This window comes from Cardiocondyla obscurior, linkage group LG27 (assembly GCF_019399895.1).
Source record: "Cardiocondyla obscurior isolate alpha-2009 linkage group LG27, Cobs3.1, whole genome shotgun sequence".
NCBI classification, from domain to species: Eukaryota; Metazoa; Arthropoda; class Insecta; order Hymenoptera; family Formicidae; genus Cardiocondyla; species Cardiocondyla obscurior.
The window spans coordinates 611,787-623,040 of record NC_091890.1 but is presented as its reverse complement, the minus strand read 5'-3'; the positions used below and the strand labels follow the sequence as shown (position 1 = coordinate 623,040).

Here is an 11,254-nt window from a genome sequence, read left to right as displayed (position 1 = left end):
CAAATTCTATACTGTAATATATTACTCCGACATTATAATTATTATTACACGAGCATGATAATTTAAAGTGATCCTTGCAGTTGCGTGCAGTTTCTCAACGGTAAGCTTTGAAATTTTAAAGCCCAGCAAACGGGACAATCGCAATAAGGAAATTACGCCGAACCTGTTTATATGAAATTGGATTACCACGAGTAGATTCGAAAAATCATTGGGACAAAAAAAAACCACATTTTTTCAAGTGCTACATTCGACATTGGTTTCGAAGATCTAATACAGCTTAACGTGAAAAATCTTGTAAAATTAAATTCGCGAAACACTTTACCAATTGTATATAACTTAAGTTTACGAAAAGAATAACGATTGGGAGATAATGAAAGAAAGAAAAAAAGAGGGTGGAACCAAGGGGGTGAACGTAAGAGACGAAGCGAAAGGGAAAGCGGAATGTAGATTGCTCCGACAAGGAGACACGTCAAAAGTGAACGATGATTTAAAAAATCATCTTCTCTCATCTTCTCTTAGTTCTTAGCTTCGGCACGGCGTCAGTCAAGGAGGAAAAAAAAAAAAAAAAAAAAAAAAAACAAGAAAGAGAAAAACAAAACTGTGTGTCGGTGATTTTTTCGCGTTCGGCGAAGATTCCTTCTTTCTTCCCGTCGCATTTGCTGCAGGGTCAACGCGTCCGTTGCGAGATATTAATTATATATTTCAAAAATGGATGCAATTCCGAAATAAAAACCCCTTAAATATGTCAGATAGGCAAGTTATTCAATATCCTTTTCTACGAAAAGAGCAATTCCCAATTCCTAAATCCTTTTTTATATTATTTAAAAAAATAATGCCTCTCTATAAAAAATTGACGCGTTTGATAGAGTATCCTTTGTTTCAGAAAGATTTTCAGCAATATTTTATTCTACAGTATCCACTTTATTTTGTACGCTGCGTATTCTTCGACCACTGACAAAAGACAACGCGTGATTGTGACAAAGAACGCGCAAAAAATCAGGCCAGCTGGCCGGCCGTCGAGATTGTCCATGCGAGATAGCGAACGGACGCCAACAGCGAACGCGACATTAACAAGAAAATAAATCACGACACACGACGCCAACGCGGATCGGGGTATTCGTTCGACGTTTAGACCGCTGATATTTAAGATATTATTATTCTACTCACCTTCTTCATCTCGTCCTGAAAAGACCCACGTCCCAAGTCGGCTGCTGAGACATCCGGCGTCGAGCCATCAGCTTCTCTACGTTGATGACGACGTATTTTCTGCCAGAGGTAAGTCCATCGATTATGGCGTCGATCGTTGATCCATTGCACCGGCGTCTTCGGCATCCTTGGCACTCTCGGAATCTCTCACTTCACTTCACGAACAGAAGCGCGCTGCGTACTGCACTGATTCAACCAAAGAACCGGGTGAACATCGGCGGCGAGCCATCAGCTTCTCTACGTTGATCACGACGTATTTTCTGCCAGAGGTAAGTCCATCGATTATGGCGTCGATCGTTCATTGTCCCGACGTCTTCAACGTCTTCGGCATTTTCGGAATATCTATCACTTCGCGAACAGAAACGCGTCGCGCCTTGCACAGATTTGATCGGAGAACCGGGTAAAGGATACCTCGCCGTACATTCGCGAAGAAGAGAAAGAAATGCCGAATATTATGCGGTACTCGTCACCGAATTCAAAATTGCGTTGCGAGCCGTGGCGAGGTAGAAACCGTTATGGCACAGAAGTTAAATCAGGATTGCCAGGATTGGGTAACGCAAGTAACGCCACCTCGAGTCAGCCAATCACGGCCAAGGATTTTAACAACCAATAGCGCTCGAGATTTTTCGCGCTAATATTTGCCGCGCTAATGCTTATTTTTTAAATATCTGTTGCTTTATTTTCGATTCAAACTTTACTCTTTATGCCCTTTTATTAATTCTGAAAATAAAAAAATAAGTTAATGCAAAGTCCTTTATACATTATCGTTGGCTTAAGGGCAAAATAAATGCAAAGTGCTCATTCTCATTCTTAAATTGATGATGATTAAAGTTAAAGACGCGACGCGTCTCGATTACATATATTTCGTATTATGTTCACGTTTTCGTATTCGACGTAAGTAAAGGAAGATCTCAGTATTTATTTTGTATCTCGCAGAATGCACCTTACAAGCAAATCACACCTTACAAACGCACAGTCGACATTTTTTATTTACATTAACATGCTCATTTGCAAAGTGAATATTAAATACAAGATATGTACACGCTTTCTTTCATATTTTGCACATAATAATTTCTCTGTACAGTTGGCGAATTCCCTTTCCTTCGGCATCAATATCGCGAAAAGGAACCGAGCTCTTCTTAACGAGAGCTCTCAATGATTTTTCACGCTAGACAGATCGAGCTTTTTCCTCTTGGCGGTCGTTTTCGTCTTCATCTTCAACGGCAGAGCTGGCAAGGCACAGCCCTTCGATTCAGGGATCAGAAGCCCCTTGTGCTCCAGCCGTCGGATGTACGTGGTGTTCGGTATCACTGAGACCGGGCCGAAGAAACGTAATTCACGCGGCCGATTTATCTGCAGCTTACTCGCGGTATTTGAATTAATACGTTCGCTCGGCGAGTTCTCGCTTTCCGCGGCATCGTACTCTACTTTATTCGTCGCTTGTCTCTCTTTCATTAATGTCATCTGCCATCTGAAATACAAAAAATGTGCGACTACGGATTACTTGTGCCAGTGGAAAGAATAAAATACAATCTACCAAACTTTACGTTACATTTGTTGTATTGTTTATATTACTTAAAAAACAATTAATATTCTTTAGAAAGTAAATCCAAGATAGTAAAGTTTTTTTATTTATTTGTCATCTGTGCTAAGTTAAGCTAATTGAGTTAAAGTACTTGTTCAACCAACCTTCCAATGCTATTGCGGCAAATGTTAGATGTCTCAATCCTTTTGCTACCGAGCAAATTCATCGCAGATTCTTTTGCAACGAGTCGCTGCAGTTCGGTGAGAAATCTGTCTGCGAAGCCGTCGTGCGAGAAAAATGGATGCTGCAGCAATGTGAGACATTTCGGCCTGAGAACGGGATCTATACGAAGACATTGTGCCAAAAAGTCAATCGCCATCGAGCTCCATGTCGGAAAAAGACTTAGGAAAGTCACAATCGTAGTTCGCGGAAGAGCAGCAATCTTATTCTCTGCATGCCCGAGTAGAAGTATGCTTTTAGCGCTATCGTTTGCCAACTGCTTGCCATGAAGAGGACCTATTTAAAGAGGAAATTTAATATGTAAGTAAATCATGTGTCCATCTAACAAACGTCTAGATAGCAAAATCAGATTGAGCAAAAATTGCCAGATATTTGCTACGCGGTCTAATTAAATAATTTCATCAATACCATTGTGAGAAATAAAAGTACTTATCTCTGAATTTAATTGATTATAGTTCTTTTCATAGTCTTTCATCTAGTAAAGCTTCTTTTCAATTATTATTTGTCTCACGTCAAACTCACCAAGAACTTTTGTGATGCGATGCAACTGATCGACGTCGCTATCGCCAGGAAAAAGAGGCTGGCCGGTGACCATCTCGGCGTAAATACATCCGGCAGCCCAGACGTCGATCTCTCTGCCATATCTGGAATCCCCGACGAGGAGCTCTGGGGCGCGATACCATCTCGTCGCGACGTAATCAGTGCAAGAGTCATTAGTGACGTACCGCGCGAATCCGAAGTCACAGAGCTTGATCACGCCGTTCGGTGATACCAACACGTTCTCGGGCTTTACGTCGCGGTGCATGATCTGTCAAAAAAAAAAATCTTTCGTTAATTTGTTTAATTTCATTATTTAATCAAACTGCTGCGAGGCCGATACATTAATAACGCTAATCTTACAAAACTAGCTTAAAAAAAAAAAATTCTTAAATAGAAAGATCAATGTGGAACTTATTAAATATATATATACTTAATACATTATAAAGTTATTTTTATAAAAAGAAACGTTGGTTGAATTAATTGCGTAGCAGTGCAGGATTATTTGCAAAATTCTCATTTGAATTGCAGTTACGCATTTTCTGCATGCTGGAACTTTCCGAATAGAGCTTAACTAAATACGGCAACCATTGCCCTCGTTTGTTACAATGCTATCATTCATTAGGTATCCAGCCGTCGCGTGTTACTGCACATCCACAGCTTACTGCAACTTGGAATTTAAACGTCACGGCCGTGAACTTTACCGTTACGAAGGCGTACTTATTGCCAAAGGTTGCTGATATACCAAAGTACACCGTGCAGGTAATTTTTTTTTATATCTATCAAACTAATTAAAATTTTAATATCAAACATATACAAAGGAACATATTAATTTTATTACATCAGTTATTTTTGACGTTTTATTTTACGAGTTAGTCCACTAGTTTAATAAAAAAAATATTGAAATGCACGTATATGATTTTAAATCTTAAAATAACGAAACGTGAAAATAAATCGTTTAATCAAGGTAATTAATAACAAGAAGAAGGTGGGTTCTACATTATAATTAAGATATAACTATTTTAATAAAGCTTAGAAGATTGCTCACCCTGTGATTGTGACAAAAGTCCAGACCGCGAAGTATTTGATAGATATATCGCCTCGATTTCTCCCAATCAAGGCCATTTTCATTTTCTTCCAATTCATCAAGTATGGTATGGTCGAGATACTCGAACACGAGATAAAGTCGCTTTCTTCGGCGAAACGCCTCGATCATGTTCACCAAATTCTCATGGCGTAACTTCTAAACGATATTACAGTCTATGTAATCCATGTTACTTACAAATGAGTTTTTAACAAAAATTTTTAATAACCAATACCGACTTTTAACAGCCTTATTTCTCGAAATGCCATTTTTCGCACTTGAAGATCTTCCTCCGTTTCCAAAAACTTTTTTATCGCCACTATTTGCCCGGTTTCGCGATGCTTGCACTTCATCACCAGCCCGTAACTTCCTTCACCAACCATTTCAATATTTTCATACTTTTCCATCTTATCCGCTCCGGTGGTGAGAAATTAACAAGCCGTTTCCAAGATTTCTCCGCTGAAAACCACATCAATGTTTCATATAATTACAATAAGTGAATAATGATTTAATTGCTATCACCTAAATTACATTTTATTATAACTTAATTAATTATAATTACCTCTGGAATAATTCCGAGCTAAATCAATTTTTTAATTTGCTTCAACCTTTCGATTAAGTTTGTAAATCTTGCATGACGAATAAACAATGTCCTGTCAAGTCCATCACTTTAAATACTGTTATATGAAACATATTTAAACGGAATAAAAAAACAAAATTAACGAGAAATTAATAGATGCAACAATGTCACGATGATGTATGAGGTATATTGATGCGATCGAAGAAACCGCAATTCTTAATGCTGCCTCGTTCGCCGACGAGCTTGGACTGCAGTCCGAGAAGCCTCGTGCACAGCCCTCATCGATGATTATCGATCTGTTGGTAATTAGTAAGGGGTGGCTCTCGCTCCCCCGATGAAGGTACAGGTAAACTAGACAATTAGAAAAGAATTAAAGTGGTCACATAAAATAATTTCAATTCATATAACTTTAAAAAAAAAAAAAAAAAACATTGAGTAATCAGTTAAAAAAAACTATAATTAAAGGACTACTCCTGCGTGCCGCAGATTCTAAATTCGGCACCTCCGTCATACCGTCACAGGAGCGATATCGCGCCAAAAAATTAGCCAAAGCTTTAACTCTGCAAATGGTAGTCTTCTCTTTTTGTAACAAATGTTATTTAATATAGATATCTATTGTACATCTTAAACTAGGAGTTCAATTTTCTCTGTTGTCGTGTCAAAAACCATTCGCGATTTGTTGCGGCAACTCAGACGAGGACAATCGATACACGCGAATAGCAATTGAAGTTTATTTATAGATGAGTTCGGTGACTCTCCTTGGTGATATCGTGACCGATCCTTCAATCTGCAAACGGGATTCCGACATGAAATAGTAAAAATATCTGTGCATTATGGAACGTATCTCGTACATCGCGACACACTCATTCTTTTTTTAAATTCTTCAAGACGAGCTGAAACGATCTCGCTGTACACGTGTCACATACTATTAAATAATTCATGATAAAATATATCGTTATTAATTATTTTACAATATATAATAGTTACTTGCTGAAATATTTTATAAAAAGGTTCGTATAAACATTTTTCGATGATCGAAAGAATGGCGAACATTGGAGAACGTTCAGAAAGTCGGGAGATTAAAGAGCGAGAAATCAAGACGTAAGCGGAGAATTCAATGATTAGGCGAACATTGTGCGCGTCTGTCAAGCCACGTGGGCCACGACAGCATGAGAAGCCTACGCAGACCGATCAAGAGCTCTGCGAGAAGGGACCGTTTGAGTCACAGGGGTCCATTCGGAGGCGCCTTGTCGGTCGAGAGCAAGCACGGAAATAGATGCACCACATGGCGGGGCTTTGCTTCTCAGCTCTCTTCGCTCCCTGCATCCCCGTCCAGCCTTTTACGCGTTCGCTCTGCACGCATTCGTTAGTCGTGCGTCTTTAGCTCTTATGTTAGTTCGCCCAACGTCGGATTATCTCGAGTTAATATGACGCGCAGCGAGCGCATCATACTCGGACAACGAACGCTCCCGTTGTGATTGAATGAAGCCTTTGAGGCAGAAAACTTTGAGCCTCCTGGAACCGGCCGAGCTGACCATCACGTAAAAATTGTCAAAGCTCTGGTTGCAGTCTGAAATAGTGATCTCTCTCTCTCTCTCTCTCTCTCTTTCCAATCTTCTCTGGTTCTTTTTGAAAGATCGGATGGATCATTCAACATTAATATGCGGCTTCGTAACACTTGGAGTGGTGAATTTGACACTCACGATTGCACGAAAAGTGAATGTGAAACACATACGGGTTGCTTCCTGACCCTATTGCGATTACAACGTGCAACAGCATAGTTTTATTTTTCTGCTTGTAATTAGAATACGTTGAAATAAAACAGTGTCTTTCTATGATCAAATATAAAATATGATTAAGAACGTTCGCCGTTGTTACATCATGCAATCTCAAATGTGATCGTGACAAAATCCTGAAATCAAATAAACGTACTTAATAAATATGAAAAATATTAGCAAGGCAAATTGCAATGTCGGTAAGACGTACAGAAATAAATTCATCTAAAGTGCGTGTGGAAGAATAAAAGGCGATCCCTAGAAATTAAGCACTCGTTTTGAAAAGCTCACTATCGGCATAACTGATCAAGAATGAGACGTCGAAGAGCATCGAGAACTTGAGAAGATTAGCATCGATAATAACATTAATTCGTTTATAATCCGGAAAAATAATTCAAGCGATTGTTGTCGACAGCGACTCAAATGGAGAGAACGTCGCTTGTATCGAAAGACAAGGAGATGATAAACGAGTTACCTAAGGGAATTGTTGGCGGTACGAGACACCACCCGGAACAGATAAACTTGCAAACCGATTAGATAAAAATATGGCCGCTTGCCATTCGACATCTGCTGTGCAGCGCCTGCAGTTGCAGGACTCTACTCGGATCGGCTACAGTGCGATCAATGGAATAGGTGCTTCAAGTCAAAAGACTCTTCAGCAATCGACTTATCCGCCGCATCTACTAAACTGGGTTTATCTGGCCATCGCCGAGCAAAATCCATCGCAATCACCTGATCAGGTAGTCATCCCTGACAATTCAGACACTTGATGACCAAGATTCGTCAAATAATTTATTGACCGATTGCCTTATAAAAAACAATTTATTATTTAAAGCTCTGTTAAATCAACAAAGTGCTATTTTAAATCAGTCATCGAGATTGAATTGTCTGTTTAAATTTTAGAGCAAGTTACTTCCTGCGGTCTGGAGCAATTTTCCCAGTACGACATCGCAAACGTATCTATGTCAGAATCCATCCGGACCTGTTAGAACCATGAGAGATAGCGTGGCGGAAAGTATCGCGGATCTAGCGGGACACTTTAACGAGTTAGCCGTAAGCGAGCGGAAATCGGTGAAGAAGCCACCCTCGACGTACCTGTGCCACTTGTGTTTCAAGAAAGGACATTATATTAAGGATTGCCCGCAGGTCGGTAGTTTTACATACAACACGCAGTACTAATAGTTATTTAAAATACAAATCAAAAATTATATAAATATATGTATATACGTGACAGAATTTTTTAAATAGTTAAAAATTAACTCAAGCCAGGAATATTTAAACCGGTAGCGAAATTTGCAATCGTGAATTCCCTGATGGTCGATCTCATAAACACAAAGGAAACAAAAGTAGCAATCGAGGGTAATCACCGTGACATCACGATTCGATTCCAAGATATGATAAATCCACTTATCGTGTAATTCATATAAATCTTCGATTGATTATCGTGAGTCTCGGCACATTGCTCAACGACGCGATGTGCTTTAAATATATCTTATCAGACTATCGTTACAAAGATGTATAAAGGCCGACTAGTTGGATAAAACACTGATAAAGACTATGTAAACAGAGATGATGACCACAAAATAATACAAAGATACAATTTTAATAAACTGCCCCCAAATCTTTATGAAATAAAAAGTGTGGTAACAAAACAAATATTCTTTCTTCAAATATCGATTATTTATAATTATATATATATATATGGTATATTATTACCAAAAACTTTGTTCTTTCAGAAACATTCGATAGCATAAATAAACTGCAATCAAGCGGAAAAACCGCTTGTTGTAAGGAACCATCAGGGAATTTAACAATACTCGTAAACGGCGTGCGTGTCTTAAAACAACAATAGCGAGATGCGCGTGGCTCAATTGAGTACTAATTGACATAACGAATAAAGAATATCCGCGACATGTAACGTCATACGGTCAATCGTCGCGATATGAGGGTGCGCCAATTAAGTCATTCTCTTTTTAACCGAGATGACGTTTTTTACGTCATTCCTATTAATCGATGGGAGAAGAATGGAATATTAATGTGTGTTCTCCAAACGAAAGGAAGGCTTGATTGGCCTTCAGCCCAAGGCTAATTAAAATCTGCATGCGAGATAACTTGAACGAACGTCTCTATAAAGAGAAAAGTAAGCTCGAAAGCGATATCCTTTCGTAAACTTTAGCAAGTACTTGATACCTCAACTACAAATCAATTCTTCTCGCGTATCAAATATCACTGAATCCTATGTTGATAAAATTTATAGCGATGAAATGTCAGACGACGCATGCGATTCATTCTCAATTATTATACCGCCTGGTGGGGCGATATTAATCATAAATGGTGCGAGCAAGGCGCCGAAACTCCTGAATTCATCGAGTTTCACGGAATTTTCGCAGGCACGCCCGAAAGGCGAAGGACTAACGCCTTACCAAGGGAAGAAGAGGTGCTTTGGAGAATACAAATGTCCCAAGTGCAAACGTAAATGGATGTCGGGCAACAGCTGGGCTAATATGGGCCAAGAGTGCATCAAGTGTCACATCAACGTGTATCCTCAGAAACAGGTGAGGGTAGGAGTCGCTCGTTACCAGTTCTCCCTGCAATTAAGCGTTAAATATAAATATAGAGATTGAAACGGTCTTCGAGCAAGTCGGTCCCCGGTCGGACTCGCTAAAAGACTTTTGGAACCGTTTCGCTTTCTCGAAATATTGCGCGGCCGCTGAGAGAACGAAATCTTGTGTAAACCGACGCGAAAGCTAATTATAGTCGCATAATCGCGCTCGCTCGCCCTTTGCCGCCCGGCAAGTGCAGAAATACCCGGTCGGAGTCACCGGTAATCGTTACCTCGCGAATCCCGAAAGCCGTTCGAAATTAAATTGCTGTTACAATTGAGCTCTGACTCAACGTGTCGCGTCGCGTCGCGTCGCAAGCGAATACTTGAAACGATCTCAAAATCGCTCAATTGCAATCGCCCAGTTGAGTTAACGTTAACATAAATATAATCTAATGTAATTAATTATATCATTGACATCAATTACGCCGAATAAAAAAAAAAACAAACATACATCTCGTATAATAGATGGAAGAACTGAGATACCGCAGAAAGATTTCTATTCTTATCTCTCGCAAAATGTAGAAACGTAGCGTCCGGTAAAATCGGTTGTATTATTTTCAGAGGCCGTTGGAAAAACCCGATGGTCTGGACGTGTCGGATCAGAGCAAGGTACATCCCCAACATCTCTGCGAAAAGTGTAAGACGTTAGGCTACTATTGCAGACGCAGCGCGATAATAACTTAACGATATAGCCGAATTCCGTCCAATTTATCTTGCTAATCCAATTAATTGCACCAACAAGAAGAGAAGAGTTTAACGGTAAACTGAGAACTCGAGTCGTTCGATACACTTGAATGCACCGATGCAAGTACGCGATTAAAGTCTTCTCTATCTTCGCAAGATTAAATACAAATTAATTAAAAGATAAAGAAAAGAGAAATAAATTATATATTTTTATGTATATTTACGATTAGGATTTTGTTTTTTAATCGGATCATCTTTGATAACGACCAAAGATGCGGTGTCAATCGCAATATTTTATTTTAGTGTGTATCACGAACAGTACTATATACTTATACGGGCGCATAGTGACAACAATAGAATTTTATGACTTTTTAATATTCGACTAGTATTATCGTGTATTGCAAGGAAATGCGTGTCATTCGAGTAGAAAATAAAAGAATAAAAAAAAAACGAGGGCACCGTTCTCAGGGATATAATAAAATGTTCTGACCCTATGAGCTAATAATAATCATCGGTAGATCTTGAAGAAAGGGAGCTACTACAAAAAAAAATCATTATACAAAGAATTAAAAGTTAAAAAAAAAAAAAAAAAAAAACTTATGAGCGCAAACGAAATATTCACAGCAATGTCCATAATAATTTTAAGTTGCGTTAAAACGCAACATCGCAGCCCTTACGCAATCAATATTATTTCACAATTGCGTAATAATATATATTGATATATATCAATGTCAATTAGACATATTCACATCAGTATTCCTTTCTTCATATTGTGCAATAATTAATCGCTTAATATTTATATTAATTAATATATGCATATTAATATTATCATATATTAAACATATCGCATTAATAATATTGATCGTGTAGGAACTGTAGGAACTTATTCATTGAATATTCTTTGGCTCCGGGGACATAAACATGACGTACATATATAAATCTCTTCTTATTCAATATATTATTTGCATATGTACAGATTGATTTACGATACTGAGCGAATAAAGAAACATTCGAATCG

At 38.6% G+C, this 11,254-nt stretch overlaps 2 protein-coding genes across 2 annotated transcripts; one reads left to right on the top strand and one right to left on the bottom strand.

Moving 5' to 3' along the window:
• Positions 1-2,177: 2,177 nt before the first annotated feature.
• On the bottom strand, positions 2,178-6,539 carry LOC139112178 (cyclin-dependent kinase-like 4). The gene is made up of 6 exons (XM_070673029.1): positions 5,155-6,539; positions 4,832-5,051; positions 4,557-4,751; positions 3,494-3,779; positions 2,896-3,247; positions 2,178-2,677 (listed from the first exon to the last, which is right to left on the bottom strand). The coding sequence occupies exons 2-6, from the start codon at positions 4,997-4,999 to the stop codon at positions 2,359-2,361; spliced, it is 1,320 nt and encodes a 439-aa protein (XP_070529130.1). The 5' UTR covers positions 5,000-5,051; positions 5,155-6,539; the 3' UTR covers positions 2,178-2,358.
• A 953-nt stretch (positions 6,540-7,492) lies between these two features.
• Positions 7,493-10,832, top strand: LOC139112186 (zinc finger CCHC domain-containing protein 24). The gene is made up of 4 exons (XM_070673043.1): positions 7,493-7,687; positions 7,851-8,093; positions 9,338-9,502; positions 10,114-10,832. The coding sequence occupies exons 1-4, from the start codon at positions 7,493-7,495 to the stop codon at positions 10,234-10,236; spliced, it is 726 nt and encodes a 241-aa protein (XP_070529144.1). The 3' UTR covers positions 10,237-10,832.
• Positions 10,833-11,254: the final 422 nt, after the last annotated feature.

Bases quoted from the DNA above. Each gene is read 5' to 3' on its own strand.
- LOC139112178 (XM_070673029.1), bottom strand. From the start codon at position 4,999: ATGGAAAAGTATGAAAATATTGAAATGGTTGGTGAAGGAAGTTACGGG. The intron at 3,780-4,556 runs GTGAGCAATCTT...TTTTTTTGACAG, and splicing joins ACTTTTGTCACAATCACAGG to ATCATGCACCGCGACGTAAA. The intron at 2,678-2,895 runs GTTGGTTGAACA...TTTGTATTTCAG, and splicing joins TGCCGCAATAGCATTGGAAG to ATGGCAGATGACATTAATGA.
- LOC139112186 (XM_070673043.1), top strand. From the start codon at position 7,493: ATGGCCGCTTGCCATTCGACATCTGCTGTGCAGCGCCTGCAGTTGCAG. The intron at 8,094-9,337 runs GTCGGTAGTTTT...GAATTTTCGCAG, and splicing joins ATATTAAGGATTGCCCGCAG to GCACGCCCGAAAGGCGAAGG. The intron at 9,503-10,113 runs GTGAGGGTAGGA...TATTATTTTCAG, and splicing joins ACGTGTATCCTCAGAAACAG to AGGCCGTTGGAAAAACCCGA.